The 17,508-nt window shown below is 68.3% G+C and overlaps 1 protein-coding gene across 10 annotated transcripts in view; it reads left to right on the top strand.

Annotated features, from left to right (window-relative positions):
• Positions 1-17,455, top strand: part of BRSK2 (BR serine/threonine kinase 2) — a 46,617-nt gene extending 29,162 nt beyond the window's left edge. For 2 of the 10 annotated variants that reach the window (XM_036281136.1, XM_036281138.1), the window contains 16 exons: positions 508-541; positions 673-741; positions 890-1,036; positions 3,338-3,369; positions 3,634-3,798; positions 3,903-4,000; positions 4,084-4,234; positions 6,799-6,864; positions 8,620-8,680; positions 9,001-9,577; positions 10,073-10,121; positions 13,168-13,291; positions 13,696-13,876; positions 13,943-14,032; positions 15,966-16,013; positions 17,193-17,455. In XM_036281136.1, the coding sequence (XP_036137029.1) occupies positions 508-541; positions 673-741; positions 890-1,036; positions 3,338-3,369; positions 3,634-3,798; positions 3,903-4,000; positions 4,084-4,234; positions 6,799-6,864; positions 8,620-8,680; positions 9,001-9,577; positions 10,073-10,121; positions 13,168-13,291; positions 13,696-13,876; positions 13,943-14,032; positions 15,966-16,013; positions 17,193-17,368 (2,068 nt within the window). In that variant the 3' untranslated portion in view covers positions 17,369-17,455. Of the gene's footprint in view, positions 1-507; positions 542-672; positions 742-889; positions 1,037-3,337; positions 3,370-3,633; positions 3,799-3,902; positions 4,001-4,083; positions 4,235-6,798; positions 6,865-8,619; positions 8,681-9,000; positions 9,578-10,072; positions 10,122-13,167; positions 13,292-13,695; positions 13,877-13,942; positions 14,033-14,203; positions 14,299-15,965; positions 16,014-17,144 lie in introns of all 10 variants that reach the window. The other 8 variants (XR_004961964.1, XR_004961963.1, XR_004961965.1 and 5 more) reach the window with 8 other exon arrangements.
• Positions 17,456-17,508: the final 53 nt, after the last annotated feature.

The raw sequence follows: 17,508 nt of genomic DNA, 5'->3' as shown, positions 1-17,508 counted from the left end.
GTGGGCGCCGCCTCCTGGCCGCCGCCGGCCCTGCAGCGCCCGCAGGTGCTCAGTGCGGTGCCCCTGGGGTCGGAGCCAGCGGCCTCGCGGCCAGGCGGCCCCCGGCCCCCGGCGCCCGGCCCCCGGCCAGCACCCACAGCCTGGGCTGCAGGCCGGTGCCCCCGCTTCCTGCTCTGTGCGCCGGGCTGGGACCTCAGTCCATGCCGGGGATCCCCCCTCTGATGCCGGTCTTGGACCAGGGCGGCTGGGCAGCCTAGAGTGTGGCAGAACCCCTGGACTCCCAGGCCTGTCTCCCCTGAGTAGGGGGTCGGGTAGCAGCAGAGTCCCTGTAGGCTCCTGCTCGGCCTGAGGGCCCCACAGTGGGGTCTCCTCCCGCGGCGTGTGCTGGGGGAGCCGGGAGGCACCTCTGTGTCAGCGGCACCTGCTGCGGTCCTGGGGCAGCCCGGGGTCACGGCGGGGCGGACGGCGGGTCCCGAGCCTGCACCCTGACTGCCGCTTTTCCTGCAGGTCCCCCCACTATGCCTGCCCCGAGGTGATCCGGGTAAGTGGTTACCACGCTCCCCCAGTCCCTGCTTGTCCAAGGGGCCTCCGCCCACTCCCGCCCTCGCAGACCCCAGACCCTCCGCCTGGGCCCCTCACTCCCCGCGAAGCCAACCGAGCCGCCCTCCGCAGGGAGAGAAGTACGACGGGCGCAAGGCGGACGTGTGGAGCTGCGGGGTGATCCTGTTCGCGCTGCTGGTGGTGAGCCCCGCGCCCCCTGCTCCGCCCCTCCGCCCCTCCGGCCCCTTCGGCCCGCGCGCCCCTCACCCCTCCGTCTCTGTCCCGCCCCCTCTGTCCCGCCCCTCCCCCAGTCCCCCGCCCCCGAGGTGACCCCGTCCCCGACCGGCAGGGGGCGCTGCCCTTCGACGATGACAACCTGCGGCAGCTGCTGGAGAAGGTGAAGCGGGGAGTGTTCCACATGCCGCACTTCATCCCGCCCGACTGCCAGAGCCTGCTGCGCGGCATGATCGAGGTGGACGCGGCCCGGCGCCTCACGGTGCGTGCGGCCTACCGAGGGGCAGCCCGGACTCCAGGGTCCCCAGGGGTGCAGGTTCCATCTCCATGCCACCTCCCTGGGAAGGGGGTCCTGAGTGTGCGGGCTGTACACGTGCGTGAGTTTATGCACAGCTGTTCGTGAGCACAGGTGTGAGTGCACCTGCGTGAGTTTATGCACAGCTGTCCATGTGCACAGGTGTGAGTGCACATGCGTGAGTTTATGCACAGCTGTTCGTGAGCACAGGTGTGAGTGCACGTGCGTGAGTTTATGCACAGCTGTTCGTGAGCACAGGTGTGAGTGCACCTGCGTGAGTTTATGCACAGCTGTTCGTGAGCACAGGTGTGAGCGCACCTGCGTGAGTTTATGCACAGCTGTCCATGTGCACAGGTGTGAGTGCACATGCGTGAGTTTATGCACAGCTGTTCGTGAGCACAGGTGTGAGTGCACGTGCGTGAGTTTATGCACAGCTGTTCGTGAGCACAGGTGTGAGTGCACATGCGTGAGTTTATGCACAGCTGTTCGTGAGCACAGGTGTGAGTGCACGTGCGTGAGTTTATGCACAGCTGTCCATGTGCACAGGTGTGAGTGCACGTGCGTGAGTTTATGCACAGCTGTCCATGTGCACAGGTGTGAAGGTGCATTTGCGTGTTTATGCACAGCTGTCCGTGAGAGCAAGTGTGAGTGCATGTGCGTGAGTTTATGCACAGCTGTCCATGTGCACAGGTGTGAAGGTGCATGTGCGTGAGTTTATGCACAGCTGTCCATGTGCACAGGTGTGAGTGCACGTGCGTGAGTTTATGCACAGCTGTCCATGTGCACAGGTGTGAGTGCACGTGCGTGAGTTTATGCACAGCTGTCCATGTGCACAGGTGTGAGTGCAAGTGCGTGAGTTTATGCACAGCTGTCCATGTGCACAGGTGTGAGTGCACGTGCGTGAGTTTATGCACAGCTGTCCATGTGCACAGGTGTGAAGGTGCATTTGCGTGTTTATGCACAGCTGTCCGTGAGAGCAAGTGTGAGTGCATGTGCTTGAGTTTATGCACAGCTGTTCGTTTGCACAGGTGTGAGTGCATGTGTGTGTTTATGCACGGCTGTCCGTGAGCACAAGTGTGAGTGCATGTGCTTGAGTTTATGCACAGCTCTGTGTGTGTAAATGGGGGCATGAGTGTGTGAGCATGCCTGTGTATGCAGTTGTGTTTGCATGTGTGCATAGGTGTGTGAGTGCACGTGCATGAGTGCAGGCACAGCTGTGTGCACATACACATTTATGCACGGGTGTGTGCATATATGTTTGTAAGAACTGTTCATGGGCATGTGTGCCCATGCACGGGTGCAGTTGTGTATGCGTGTGTGTGCACATGCATGATAGTGTATGAACAGCTGTATTGCACAGGTGTATGCACCTGTGTGAGCATGTGCTCAGGTGTGAACATGTGCACAGATTATGTGGGTATGTGCACAAGGGCCTCCTGCTGGCTGTGTCCTGCAGGTGTGCCTGGGAGGCCAGCGTCCACCAACTCTCGCCCCTGTCCCCCCCCCTCCGGGCCAGCCCTTTCAGTGGACACAGTTCTTTGGCCCACTGACTGCTGGGGGCAGAGTTCTGAGGGAAGTCCCACCTCTGAAAGAGGCCCCTAGGGAGCAGGAGCTGGGAGCAGCTGGGGGGTGGGGGAGGACCACCTCGGAGCGGGGGAGGAGGAGGAGGAATCCTGGGTTTAGCTGTATCAGGATGTTAGGTCCCCAGGCAAGGCCACAGGACTCCCCTGGACTGGCCCGGTGACCAAGGGGCCATCTTCTCCCAACCTCCTCAACCCAGCTGTCCCCAGGCTGGTGGAGAGGGACCGGGAAGCCCCCTGCTCACACCTACACCCAAGCCCCCCCCTGCAGGTGGGCCACCCCTGGGTGCCTTCTGCTGTCCTCCCTCGGGCCTCCTTCCCTGAGCCACGAGGGCCCCGGCCTCGTGCCCCCACTGCAGCCCCCACCACGTTCACCCTCCCCGCCCTCCTCTCTCTGGACTGGCATCTCCTCTTCCACTGGGGTAGGCGGGGTCAGGGGGCTAGCTTGGAGCCTCTGGGAACACAGCACCTCCCCATTTTCCTCCGTCCCCAGCCCCTTCTCTCCTCCCCCCACCTTCTCTCCATCTGCATCCTCACCCTCTTCTCCCTCATCCCTCTCCTCTCCTCCTCCCCTCCTCCGAGGTGGTCCTCCCCCGCCCCCAGCTGCTCCCAGCGCCTGCTCCCTCTGGCCTTCTAACGCGGGCTCCCTGCTCCCTCCGTACTAACTTCCTGTTTCTCTCTCTTGTAGCTAGAGCACATTCAGAAACACATATGGTATATGTAAGTAGCCTCTCCTCCCACTCATCGCCTGCTTTGCCTGTCCTGCGGCCCGGGGGCCTGTTAGGGAAGGCGGGGGGAGGACCCAGCCCGGCGCTCAGGGACTCCCGGCCGGCCACCGGCCTGCCCGGGGCACAGCAGGACACAGGAGGTGTGCAGGGGCTGGGACAGGGAGAGAGCAGGACTCAGGGTCCCCAGGAAGGGCTTGGGGAGGCGCCTCAGGCCTGCTGAGGTCAGTGACCACTGGTGGTGCCCTGTCGTCCGCAGAGGGGGCAAGAACGAGCCGGAGCCGGAGCAGCCCATCCCCCGCAAGGTCCAGATCCGCTCCCTGCCCAGCCTGGAGGACATGGACCCTGACGTGCTGGACAGCATGCATTCCCTGGGCTGTTTCCGGGACCGCAACAAGTTGCTACAGGACCTGCTGTCCGAGGAGTACGTCCACGTGGGGGCGGCAGGTGGCGGCAGGGCGGCGGCTGTGGGAGGGAATGCAATGGCACACCCGTGCCGGCTGACCCTCCTTGGGGCCCCCCCTGCAGGGAGAACCAGGAGAAGATGATCTATTTCCTCCTCCTGGACCGGAAAGAAAGGTACCCCAGCCACGAGGATGAGGACCTGCCCCCCAGAAACGAAATAGGTACAAGGTCCCAGGGAGGCCTGCCCCGTGCCACCCCTGCCAGACCCAGCAGGCTGCCTGGCCTGACCCCCGTCTGCACGCAGACCCCCCCCGGAAACGTGTGGACTCCCCGATGCTGAACCGGCATGGCAAGCGGCGGCCTGAACGCAAGTCCATGGAGGTGCTCAGCGTGACCGACGGCGGCTCTCCGGTGCCTGCGCGGCGGGCTATCGAGATGGCCCAGCACAGCCAGAGGTACGTCCTTCTGGGGGGCCCAGCTCCCGACCTGCTGTGCCCTGGCCTGTCAGCGTTGGCACCCCTTCTGGGCTGTGCTGGGCCTGACACCTGGCCCCTGGCCCTGGGGCTCGGCTGGCCACACTGGGCTGCACTAGACTGAGCTGGGCTGGGCTGAGCTGAGCTGGGCTGGGCTGAGCTGGGCTGGGCTGGGCTGAGCTGGGCTGAGCTGGGCTGAACTGGGCTGGGGTGGGCTGGGCTGAACTGGGCTGAGCTGGGCTGAACTGGGCTGGGCTGGGCTGGGCTGAGCTGGGCTGAGCTGGGCTGAACTGGGCTGGGCTGAGCTGGGCTGAACTGGCTGAACTGGGCTGAGCTGGGCTGGGCTGAGCTGGGCTGGGCTGGGCTGGGCTGAACTGGGCTGAGCTGAACTGGCTGAACTGGGTTGAGCTGGGCTGGGCTGGGCTGGGCTGAACTGGGCTGGGCTGAGCTGGGCTGAACTGGGCTGAGCTGAACTGGCTGAACTGGGCTGAGCTGGGCTGGGCTGGGCTGAGCTGGGCTGAGCTGGGCTGGGCTGGGCTGAGCTGGGCTGGGCTGGGCTGGGCTGGGCTGGGCTGAACTGGGCTGGGCTGGGCTGGGCTGGGCTGAATTGGGCTGAGCCGGGCTGCGCTGGGCCGGGCTGCGCCGAGCTAAGCCGAGTTGGACTGGACTGGACGGGGCTGGGCCAGGCTGAGCCGAGTTGGACTGGACTGGACGGGGCCGAGCTGAGCCGAATTGGACTGGACTGGACGGGGCCGGGCTGAGCCGAGTTGGACTGGACTGGACGGGGCTGGGCCAGGCTGAGCCGAGTTGGACTGGACTGGACGGGGCCGAGCTGAGCCGAATTGGACTGGACTGGACGGGGCCGGGCTGAGCCGAGTTGGACTGGACTGGACGGGGCTGGGCCAGGCTGAGCCGAGTTGGACTGGACTGGACGGGGCCGAGCTGAGCCGAATTGGACTGGACTGGACGGGGCCGGGCTGAGCCGAGTTGGACTGGACGGGCTGGGCTGGGCCAGGCTGAGCCGAGTTGGACTGGACTGGACGGGGCCGAGCTGAGCCGAATTGGACTGGACTGGACGGGGCCGGGCTGAGCCGAGTTGGACTGGACTGGACGGGGCCGAGCTGAGCCGAGTTGGACTGGACTGGACGGGGCTGGGCCAGGCTGAGCCGAGTTGGACTGGACTAGACGGGGCCGAGCTGAGCCGAATTGGACTGGACTGGACGGGGCCGGGCTGAGCCGAGTTGGACTGGACGGGCTGGGCTGGGCCAGGCTGAGCCGAGTTGGACTGGACTGGACGGGGCCGGGCTGAGCCGAGTTGGACTGGACTGGACGGGGCCGAGCTGAGCCGAGTTGGACTGGACTGGACGGGGCTGGGCCAGGCTGAGCCGAGTTGGACTGGGCTGGACGGGGCCGAGCTGAGCCGAATTGGACTGGACTCGACGGGCTGGGCCGGGCCAAGCTGGGTGGAGTGGACTGTGGTCCAGTGATGCTCACAGCCAGCAGCCTCGCAGGCCTGTCTCCACTTAACCGTTGACCCCGTGTTTGGGTCGCCGATGGCGGTGCAAGGGGCAGGGAAGTGGACTCCTGGGGGACAATGAGCTGCCCCAGCAGATCCCTGGGGGAGGCAGAGCATTCTGGCTCCACAGCACAGCTGTTTCGGGGCCGGGCGAAGCCCTTGGCCACTCCTCACCCTGGGTTGAAGCTAGAAGTTCTTGCCCAGATGGGGGCTTCAGCCATCTGGGGTCCCAGGGAGCACTGTGGGTGGTCCCAGCAGCCTCCACTGTCTGATCAACTGGATGCTGGACGCTCGAGCTGGCCAAGCCTCCCCAGGCATCTTCCACCAAACAGGAACCGCGGGGCAACGGGCCAGTACCGAGATTAGAGTGGGCTGGTGGTCCTGGGCCTCCGCAGGGAACCCGCTGGCTTAGCCTCTGGCCTGGGCTCCGGGCCTCTGAGCCTCCACTGAGGTCTCCAGACAGCTGGGCCCGCGCTCGGGCCAGGGGAGGGGCAGGGGAGGAGCAGGGGGAGGCACCCTCTGGCCGCACTGCTGCCCTGCTCACACCTGTCCTGCTTGCTGTGGGCACCCCTCTCCCCAGCCCCGCTCCACAAGCCTGGCCTGCCTCCTGGGGGCCCCTCAGGGCTGGCCGAGGGCTGACCTGTCCCTCCTGCAGCAGCCACCTCCCCCCCTGGGTCCAGGCAGGGGCCGGGCGTGGAGGCCACCCCGCCGTGGCTTCTACTCTGCTTCCCAGGCCCGGCTGCCACCGGGTGCTGGGCGCCGGGGTGGGGTCGGTGTGAACCAGCCTCATGGTCACCGGAAACACCCTTCCTGCCAGCACCTCCCAGCCCCGCAGCTCCTGGGGCTCTGCTCCCCCTTCAGGCCACGAGGCTGTGACCACAGGCCGCGAGGGCCTGTGGCCTGGCACTGTCCCGTCCGAGGCTCCCTGGTGACTGCCCGGCCAGCGCAGAGCTGTGTGGAGGTCCGGCCTCCGGGCCACGCGGCGGGGCTGCGGCAGTAACTCTGTTTTCTCGCTTTGTTCCTGCCATAGTAAAGCAATGTTCAGTAAAAGCCTGGATATCGCTGAGGCCCACCCCCCCTTCAACAAAGAAGACAGGTATACACCCTGCCCACCCGCCCCGCCCCCCGCCCCCCAGGCGACTCGGGCCTGGTGGCCGGGCTGGGCCTGAGGTGAATCTGGCCCATTCCTCTTTGGCAAGGGAACCTTCCAGAAGCCGGGGGAAGGGCTGGGTCAGGCCAGGCTGAGGCCCAGGAGGAGTGGGCTGCTGGGCGAGGCTGGTGGCCAGCCCGAGAGGGGCCAGGAGACCACTGTGCTCTCCCTGCCCTGGGCCCCTGAGGGGCTGCAGGCGTGAGGCCCCTTCTTGGCCCAGCCTTGCTGTGGCTGGTGGTGCCCTGGGTAACCTCTCCCCAGCCCCCTGTCCAGCGCAGCCCCTGGGTCCTGGGGCTGCCCCGCTGCCCACTAGGATCCAAGAGAAGTGGCCGCCAGAAGCCGCTCAGCTGTCCCGAGCCTACTGCGGTTCCCAAGCAGGTGGCAGGAAGTGTGCCGGTCACAGGGGTCTCTGCTCAGCCGGCCTTCCCAAGCCCCTGCCTGCACTGCAGGGCCCAGTGCCCGAGGGCCACGCGGTCGGACCAGCCCCTGCTGTCCCCCACGGCCTCTGGGCACCTGCCCGCCACCGGGCGCCTGGGTGTGGGCGTTGTCCTCTTCCTGAGTGGCCACAGCTTCATCTCCAGGGGCTGCCGGGCTGGGCAGAGGGTGTGCAGACGCCCCCTCCCCCGCTGCTCCCTGCTTCCTTGTGCCAAGCGACAGGCTTGTGCTGGCTCAGTGGGAGGCCCCGGGCACACTGGGCCTCGTGGCTGCTGGGGGCACCCACTGGGACCCAGCACCCCCAGCTCCGTTCTGAGCGTCAGGAAGCTTTGAGTCCAGCCTGTTCTGGGCCGGGGCCTGGGCAGGGTCAGTGGCTCCGGCCTGTGCCGTCAGGTGAGGGAGTTGGACGGCCACGGCCACGGGGCCCCAGCCCACAGGTGCTGTGGAGTGGCCAGGAACCAGAGTCCAGCCAGCGTGGGCTCCGCTCCTCCTAGAGGTCCAGGACCCAGGCTGAGGTGTGGCGGGCGAGACCCCTTTCCGAACCAGCAGGCTGAGGCGGGCCGGCACCTGTCATTCTGTCCTGTCCTGGGCTGTGTCAGCCTGTCCCATTTCCCTCCTCTAAGGACGGCGGGCGTGGCGAGGCCCTGCAGGCCGTCTGCCCCAGCCAGGCACACGGGGCCACCGGCTCCCTCCAGCCCAGGCCAGGTCTGCGGGCCCAGTGCGGCCAGTGGTGGGAAGGCCCCCGGTCCCTGCCTGTGCTCACCCTGGCCATGTCTTGCCCAGGACCTCGTGGTGCCAGCGACGGGGCTGAGGGCTGGCCAGCTGTGGGCAGCTCTGGGCCGGGCGGGTGGGCTGTGGGTGCCAAGGGGCTGGCTAGCGTCCAGCTGGTGGTCCTGGGCCAGCTCAGCCTCAGGGGTCAGGTTGAGCTCAGGCAGCTGGTGTGTGGAGAGCGGGCCTGGTCCAGGGACTGGGTTCAGTCCACAGGAAGCTGCAGCCTCCCCAGTCCCTCCGTCCACCCGAGCCCCCGGCAGATGCTGGCGGACAGCTCCTCTGCCGCCCTGGTGGAGGATCCCCGAGGCCGCACCACTGGGGTTCTGTCGGGAGCCCCAGAGGGCTGGGGGGCCTCTCCTGGTCTGTGGAGAGGCGGGATGGGGGCAGCAGGACAGTCCGAGGCATCCAGGACTCCGGACAGTCCGCCTGTGGGGAGAGAAGTTGTGACCTGCGGCCCGTCCCAGGCTGAGCCCCGCTCCGCACCTGTGTCCCCAGGTCCAGGTCCATCAGCGGAGCTTCCTCAGGCCTGTCCACCAGCCCGCTCAGCAGCCCCCGGGTGAGTGACCTGCCGTCGCCCAGGCTCCCAAGCAGAAGCTGCCCGGGGTGGACTGGGCGGCCCTGGGAGAGGCCCCCCCGCGTCCGCCTGCGGTGGGCCCTCGGTGCTGCCGCCCGCGGCCCTGGCTGCCCTCGCTAACTGCACGTTCTTCTTTGTTCTGTGTGTTTTCTTCTGTCGCTTGTTTTCTTTTGTGGCAAACGCTTCGCCCCCACCTGCCTGTGCCGCTGGTCCTCCCGGTGCTGTGTGTGCATGCGGGTGGGCGGTGACTGCATGGGGGACCCCGTGCCGGCCCTGCTCCGCACCCTCCGCCCGCCCTGCAGCCTGTTAGGAAGTTTGTCCTGCCCCCCCCGCCCCCCGAGCTCCCCTTCGCGGCCTGCACCCCGGCCGCCTCCGTGGAGCCCGAAGCTTGTCAGAGCGCCTCTCGGCCCGGACACGTCCTCCCTCCACAGGCCGCCCCGCGGCCCAACCCCAAGACCCAGACCTTGCCGAGCAAGGCCAAGCTGACCGACAAGCCTCTGCAGGGCACCAAGTCCATCCCTCTCCCAGCCGGCACCCAGGCCCGGCTCCCTGTGCCCCGCGGCCTTGGTCCCCCGCTGGCCCTGACCCCAGGGCTGGCCCCCCTGCCTGCCCTCACCCGGCTCCCGCCCACTGGGACTGAACCGAACACTAAATCTGTCCCCACCATACAGGTGACCCCTCACCCCTCTCCAAGGGGCAGTCCCCTCCCCACCCCCAAGGGGACGCCCGTGCACACGCCCAAGGAGAGCCCAGCCGGCACGCCCAACCCCACGCCGCCGTCCAGCCCCAGCGTCGGAGGGGTGCCCTGGAGGACGAGGCTCAACTCCATCAAGAACAGCTTCCTGGGGTCTCCTCGCTTCCACCGCCGGAAACTGCAGGGTGAGCTGAGGGGCAGGGCAGGGGGCTCATCGCGGCCGGTGGGGTCGGTGGGGCAGGTGAGGCTCAGCCTACCAAAGCCCTGGTTGGTGCCATGTCCACCAGGCCTGGCAGCACCCCAGATGCCCACACACTCCCAGCCCCCCAGTGCGTGTGCGGGGCCCACAGGCTGCAGATGGGGAGCCCTACTGGGTCCCTTGTTCCTCTTCAGCCCAGGGGCCTCCTCAGGGCTGGGACGGGCTGCCTGAGGCTCAGGGAGGGGAGGGGGCCGCTGGGGGGTGTGGGCAAGATGACCAGGAGACCCACAGGGCAACGGAGGGCCTGCAGGCACCCTCTGCCCGGCCGAGGGCCGGAGCAGGCACAGCCCGATTTCAGCACCAGAGGCCAGGACAGCTCCCCACGTCCCAAGGCTCCTGGGGCCATGGCCAGGCAGGGCGTGGGGCCTGCGGGAGGAGGCAGGGGGCTCACCACACCTCTCCCTGTCCTTCCTGTGTGCAGTTCCGACGCCGGAGGAGATGTCCAACCTGACCCCGGAGTCATCCCCAGAGTAAGTGGCCCCTGGGCGAGGTCGGGTGGGGCTGTGACTCTCCCTCCTGGGGCTGGGATGCCGAGCGCACAGGGGAGGCCCTAGGGGACCCCCACGTGGCAGGCCAGGGGATCCACGGAGGCCTTGGGCCCACACCCAGCCCCCATCCTTTTCCTTCTCCCTCTCCCTGTGGCCCTGCTCCCGCTGGTCTGTCTTCTCCGCCTCCTGCCTCAGCCACCGCCTCCAGGGCGCATCTCTCCAAGTCTCCTGACTTCGGATTGGGGCAGGGCCTGAGGTGGGGGGGGAGCCGCTCAGGGGACAGTTTAGTTCTGCTTGGAAGCCACAGCCTGGGAGAAGAGCCTATGATCGCTGGAGGCATAGCTACCCTTCGGAGGGGCCCCTGCGCACCTGCCGAGTCCTGGCGTCCACAGCGGGCGCCCCCAGGGGCCCAGCCTGCTCACACCTCTGCCCTGGACGAGCTGGGTGTGGGGGGGCCTCCAGGACTGGCTCTGGCACCTGCAGCGTGGTCCCCAGAAGGTGGCAGATGAGCAGGGCCCCAGGGATGGAGGGTCTCAAGGCACTGGTCAAGGAGGAGGGACAGCCAGGAACGGCCCGAGGGAACACGTTACAGGGGTGGTCTTGGCCTAGGCTGGGTGCAAATAGCCCTCTGGTCACCGTCACACAAGGCAGACATGGGGATCCTGGGTGATGGGGAACAGGGCCGCACCCCACCCTGCGGAAGGTCTGGACCAGGAGCTGCACCTCGCTCCGGTCTGGGCGAAGCCCTGGAGAGCCCGCCCTCCCTGTGGCCTCGGACCCCTGGTCCAGGGGCGGTGTGTGAAGGGGAAGCCGGTGTGGACACAGCCGTGCGGGCAGGGGAGGCAGTCGGGCGGCTGTCTGGGGGGAGGTGGCGAGCCCCGAGTCCCGCCGTGGCATCCCTTCTCCGCAGTCTCTGCTGCTCTGACAAGCTGCCCCACACGTGTTCGCGGTGTCGCCGCTGGGTTTTCCAGGGCAGGCACAGAGCCCGCGGGGGCCACTGGCCCTGCCTCCCACCCAGCGCCGGGAAGGCCCGTCCCTGCTGAGGGCCCGGTGGGAATGAGCAGGTGCAGGTGTCCCGGGAAGTGGGGTGCAGTTAGTCCCCGGCACCTCCTCCTGCACCGCACATGTTCCTGGCCCCAAGTGGCCGGCAGCCCCTCGTTCGCCGGGGTCCCTGAGAAAACCAGGCGGGTGCAGGGTGGGCGCCTGCTGGCAGGTCAGACTGGGCTCCGCAGGCTGTGGGTGCAGGGCCGGCCCTGGGCGGCTGCCCCGCGGAGGGAAAACACCACCTTTGCGCTCAAGGCCGCCGACCTACTGGACAAGGCCCACCGACGGGTGGTCTGGCTACTCAGACTCCACTGACCGCCACGGCTACAAAATGTCTTTAAGAAGCAACACCCAGCATTGGCCCAGACTGGCCACGTTGACGGTCACAGGCTCGTCCCCACACGCCCTCCACCAGCCTTCCCGGCCCAGCCAGGCATCTCCCAGACACGGCGCTGTTTTAGCGAGATGCTGAGCTCTGGGCGTCAGAGTACGGAAGCCACTTCTCACTGTTTCGCTTCTGCCCTCGTCGGGGGCGCGGAAGGAGAGCCCCGCCCTGGACTCCAGGCGCCCCGGGCGCTGTCCTGGTGCAGCTGTGAGCAGCTCGCCGGAGCCGCTGTCGCCCCCGGGCCGGAGGCCGGGCGCTCGCGGGACGTGGGAAGGAAGCTGAGGGATCTGAGTGACGGCGTGGGAGCGGGGTCCTGGGCCAGGCCGATGGGAGTGGACGGCTCTGTTGCGGGCTGGGTGGTCACTGTCATGCCGGCTGAAGAGCAGCTCTGGAAAGGGGCAGGAAAAGGGAAGACAGCCGGGAAACCGTCAGCCGCGCCTCCGGGCAGCGCCGAGTGAGCTCTGAGGAGCACCCTGCCAAAGCCACGGGCAAGACGCCGGGCCTGGCTGCTGCTCATCACCGGGTCCCCGTGCGGGGAGCAGGCACCAGGGCCTGTCAGTGCCGGCTGCGGGACCGACGCCCCCACACACAGCGGCGTAAGGCAGTGCCCGTCCTCAGCCTCCGTGGTCAGGACCCGCCACGCCCAGTGGCCCTCACGGCCGCACAGGAGCTGCTGTGGGTGGGGTTCAGGTCCCCGAGGGCCTCCTGCCAGCCGGTCAGCTTCAACAAAAGGCCAGAGGCTGGCCAGAGGGGTGTCACAGCCTTCGTGACCTGGTCTTGGCGGTGACCAGGTCCTCTTTCCCCATGTTCTCCTGGTTGGAGGTCACCAGCCCCGGCCTCGCCCAAGGGAGGGCCGCACGGGCGCCCACCCAGGAGGCAGGGTGGCGGGTTGGTCTCCACCTCGGGGCGGTTCAGATGCAGGACGTGGCGTGATGACCTCGGACAGTGAGGGCGGCCCTGGGCGCCCGGGGGCGAGGCGCCCCACGGGAGATGCCGCCAGCCTCGGCTCTGTGGGCTGCGGACCGGCCTCCTGGCCACTGGGGTTTGAAGCGACCTGAGTCCCACGGAGTGGCCTGGGCCGGGGCACAGGTCCCTGAGGAGGGAAACAAGGGGCGGCCTGGGGGAGCGGAGGCTGCCCCACCCCCACCCCCAGCTCCCGCACCTCCCTGCTCCCCTTACAGCCCTGGGTGGGGCCACTTCTCAGGGAGTCCTCGGGACTGCCCCCGGCACAGCCCGGGCGACGGGGACGTACCGGACAGGCAGGCTGGGGTGGGGTGGGTTCTCCCCTCCTGGCGGGATTCCAGTGGGTGCTGCTGGGCCCAGGCAAGGGTGCAGGAGGGGTGTCAGGCCAGGGCTGTGGGGCTAGCCGCAGGGTCGGAGCCGGGGCCAGGGTGTGGGGGGAGACGGGCCAGGCAGGTGTGTCAGGATGGTGGGGTTGGGTGGGAAGGGGTTCGGGGCCAGGTGGAGGGGTCAGGGTCCAGGTGGGAGGGTCAGAGCTCGGGGGCAGTCAAGGGCAAGGCGAGTGGGGGTCAGCACGGTGGGGTTGGGGTCAGGAAGGCCCGTCCCCAAGGCCTGAGCAGCCCTCTGGCCACCCTGCAGGCTGGCCAAGAAGTCCTGGTTCGGGAACTTCATCAGCCTGGAGAAGGAGGAGCAGATCTTCCTGGTCATCAGGGACAAGCCCCTGAGCTCCATCAAAGCCGACGTCGTCCACGCCTTCCTGTCGGTGAGCCTCGCCCCCACCCCGGACACGGGGCCACGCATGCACCGGACAGACAGACAGATACTCTCCCACCGGCCTGGAGGGGCAGCTCTCATCCTGAGCAGCCGTGGGCCGGCCCGGGCCTGGGCCTCAGGGGCCCGGATCCCAGTGCCAGCAGAGCAGAGGCCTCGGCCCTGGTCTCATGTCCTCGCTGCTGCTCGGTGGGGTCCCCTCGCCCCTGTGTCTGTCCTCGCTCCTCTTAGGAAGCGCTGCCCGGGGTCTCGGCTCTCGTGGGCACGCCCCGCGGCTCGCTGCCCGATGGACCAGTTTCCATTTCGCAGGCGCGGCTGGGGGGCTGGCCCCGGGGTCCAGGTTCGCGAGGGGGGGTGGGGGCCGGTCCCCGCTCACGCCAAGCTGCCACCCTGCAGATCCCCAGTCTCAGCCACAGCGTCATCTCCCAGACCAGCTTCCGGGCGGAGTACAAGGCCACGGGGGGCCCGGCGGTGTTCCAGAAGCCGGTCAAGTTCCAGGTGGACATCACCTACTCCGAGGGCGGGGCAGCCCAGAAGGAGAACGGCATCTACTCGGTCACTTTCACGCTTCTGTCAGGTGAGCTGCTGGCCACGGGCACGGGCCCTGGCGCCCTGCCCCGGCTCAACCCGCTGTCTCCCCCAGGCCCGAGCCGCCGCTTCAAGAGGGTGGTGGAGACCATTCAGACACAGCTCCTGAGCACACACGACCAGCCCTCCACCCAGCACTTGTCAGGTGAGGGGGGCTCGGCTCGACCGCCCTGCCTGTGGGCTACTGCGTGGGCACGGGCCCTCCGCCGCCCCACCCCAGGGAGCAGGGCCTCCCAGCGCAGGGGCCAGCCCGCCTGCACACCAGGGAGGTAGGGCCCAGCACACCGCACTGAAAGGCGCCTCTTGTCCACTGTAGAAACCTCCCCGCCAGCGCCAGGACTAAGCTGGGGTGCTGGGCTAAAAGGCCAGAAGGTGGCCACCAGCTACGAGAGTAGCCTCTGACGCTGGCAGGTAAGGTGTCCGGCCCCGCCGCTGGGGCAGGGAGGGGGCTGCAGTCACGTCCCCTGGTGAGAGCCAGGCTGGCCCTGAGGCGGGCCCTGTGCCCACTCACATGGCCACCGCCCGGCCCTGGACAGGCGAGTCGCCGGACACAGGGCAGGCTGGCCCTGGGCCCCCGTGAGAGAGGCTCTGGGAGAGCAGGCGCCGAGGTCTTCCTGGAGCCCGGGCCCCGGGCCCCGCAGCCGCACCCTGCGAGGGCTGCTGCCACCCTGAGACAGGCCTGTGCCCGTCGGCCTTGAGCCAGACGGGGTCTGAAGCTCCAGGGAAAGCAGGGGCTCCCCAGTTGGGCCTAGAGACACCACACAGCGCAGGGGGCCCTGGCTGGAGGCGCTAGGGGCCCGGGAGCCGGAGGTCAGCCGCTGGGTGTCGGGTGGGGAGCGGGCGAGCCCGCGCGGGCACTTGTCAGGGAGGACGAGGCATGTGTCCAGGCGGCAAGGTGGGGGTTGCCGTGAGGCCTGTTCTGAGGCTTGGGGTCCGGGGAACACAGCGTCCAGCCCCAGTCCGGCCCTCTGAGCCCTGCAGCTGGCTGGGTGCCCTGTGCTTCTGTGTGGGGTCCTGCAGGCCAGGCCGGCCCATGTGTCCACCCGCCCTGCCATCCTCATTCCATCATCCATCTCACCGCCGCCTCCTCTCCCTCACACACCCCACTGGCAGCCCCCGACCCCCCGGCCGAGCCGCAGGTGTGGGCCCACTGCCCAGGTGCCGTGGGGCAGGTTGCGAGAGGTCAGGCGCCTCTGCCTCTTGGGACTTCAAGGTCTCCGTGTAGAGCAGGGCGTGCCGACAGGGAACCCGAGGCTAGGGAAGGGCAGAGCGCATCCCGGGCGGGGAGGGGAGGCCAGGGCACCTGCCCGGAGGGTGTCTGTGCCCACAGCCGGGCCTGGAGACTCCTGGGCGCCTGCTCTGGGCCCACCTGTCTCCCTTGCCCTCCTTCAGCAGGTCCTTTACCTGGGGAGCCTAACCTGGGGCCCCAGCCCCTGCCCTGTCCCCCAGCCTCCCGCCCACACTGGACACTCTTGTCCAGTGAGCTCAGTCCCAGAGCCACCGTAGAGGTGGGTAGGAGGAGGGACCTTCACCCCCCCAGGCTGAGACACCTGGTGGCCACCCCAGGACCCCAGCCCATGGAGCGCAGGGCAAGGGGACACATCGCACCCGACAGGCCCTGCTGCCTGCCCCCTGTCCCACCCACCAGTGCCAACACTCCCAGCAGCAGGTGGGGGGGGGGGTCAGGGCAGGGGCCCGAGACCTGTAGGCTGAGGACACGCAGGTGGGCAGCGTAGACCCCGGCCGAGTGCTGGCCTCTCAGCTGCAGAGCAGGTGTCCAGGACCCAGGGACAGAGGGAGGGCCAGGCGGCCGCGGGCCCCTGGAGCAGGGCCATGGCCTGTCCTCAGGCTCTGGCTGCTGCAGGAAGGACCCTCCACTCCCCAGACGGTCCCTCTTAAGGCCTGCATTTGGAGCCCCGCCCCTCCAGGCCCCGGCCCCGGCCCTCCAGGCCCCACCCACCCTGGGCCCCACCCCTCCTGGCTCCGCCCTCCCTGGGGCCGGGCCTTGAGCAGGGCCTGGCTGAGGTCCTGGCGGGAACCCTGGCTCACGGCTGCCCTCTCTCCGTTCTGTGCTCCAGACACCACTAACTGCATGGAGGCGATGACGGGGAGACTTTCCAGATGTGGTAAGAGCCCCGCACCGCCCGCCCGGCCTCCCGCAGCTTGCTCCCAGCTGGTGCTGCCCGCCACCCGGGGCTGTCCTGGGGTCTCGGTGTAGCTTGGGGCCGGACACACACGCGGGGCCCAGCATAGGCCCCCATGCGCCCAGCTGCTGGAGCGGCTGCTCACCCGCCAGGGCAGGCCGGGAGGGACCCCAGTGCTCAGAGCGTGCCCCAAGGCCGGTAAGGGTTGTGTGCAGGCTCTGACCTGGGGTCCAGGTGGACCCAGTCCGGGAGCAGGCCGGCCTCAGGCCCTCTGTCCCCCGGTGGGACGCTGCTCGCTGCTCCTGCTGAGGCCGGGAGCTCCGCCGCCCACAGGCCCTGGCTCCTCCCTGCACTGGCAGGGAGCGCGGCCCACGTGTCTGAGCTCGGGTAGGGCTCAGGTGTAGGAACTAGAGCGTAGGCACCCCCGCCAGCCCACCTGGGCGGTGAGCACAGGGCCCCAGCTCAGGGTGGTCATCCCATTCCTGGCCCCCTCTTCCTGACCTCAGGACATTCCCCACTCTGGCTGCCGGCCCCAGCCCTCCCCCACCAAGCTCTCCATGCCTGTCCACCCATCCGTCCATCTGTCTGTCTTGCTGTGTCCACGCCGTGCAGCCTGGGCTGGCCAGGGGAGGGGTGTGGCGGGCACCCTGGTTCCAGCCTCCTCACCCAGGGCAGGCCCCCTGGCCTCGTGCGAAGAGCCGGCCACGGTCCCAGGGCCCTGGTCGGCCCAGGGCTGCGGCGGCCCCATCTGCATGGTCTGTCTTCAGAGCGGGGGGCCACCCAGCACGGCCGCGGGGCTGCCGAGGGACTAGTGCCTGGTGTCCCCACTCAGTGGCTGGCTGGGGGCGAGAGGGCTGCACCTGCCCTGGGGTCCCTCCTGTGGCCCAGGGCCTAGTGGTCCCGTCCCTGCCCCCAAAGCCCGGCCCCCGCAGAGCCCCGGCCCCTGCTTGCTGTCGCCTGGCCCGCCCCACGCCCACCTCGGAGGCATCTCTTTGGGTTTTCTCTCCTCGCCAAGGCCTTCCGTTCATCTGTGTGTTTGTTCTCTCTCTCCTTCCCCTCCTCTCTCTCGCCCCGTTTTTCTTTTTCCTTCTGTCTTCTGTTCTGTGCACCCAGGCAGCCCCGTGAGTAACCTCTTTGACGTAATTAAACAACTTTTTTCAGACGAGAAGAACGGGCAGGCGGCCCAGGCCCCCAGCACGCCCGCCAAGCAGAGTGCCCACAGTCCACTCGGTGACTCGGCGGCCGCTGGCCCCGGCCCTGGAGGGGATGCCGAGTACCTAGCGGGCAAGGACACGGCCCAGACGGGGCCGCCCGCCGCCCGCCGCGAGCAGCCTTAGACACTCAGCCTCTCCCCCAGCGCGGCCCTCGCAGGGCCGCCGCCCGCCGCCCGGTGTGGAAGCCGGGAGCAGGGAGAGGGGCACCGGCCAGGCCTGCTCTCTTTCTCTCGCTGGCTCTCTCTCTGCCTGTCTCTGACAAC

This window comes from Molossus molossus, unplaced genomic scaffold (assembly GCF_014108415.1).
Source record: "Molossus molossus isolate mMolMol1 unplaced genomic scaffold, mMolMol1.p scaffold_m16_p_31, whole genome shotgun sequence".
NCBI lineage: Eukaryota > Metazoa > Chordata > Mammalia > Chiroptera > Molossidae > Molossus > Molossus molossus.
Note: the sequence above shows the minus strand (reverse complement) of the source record. Positions and strands in the feature narration are given on the sequence as shown.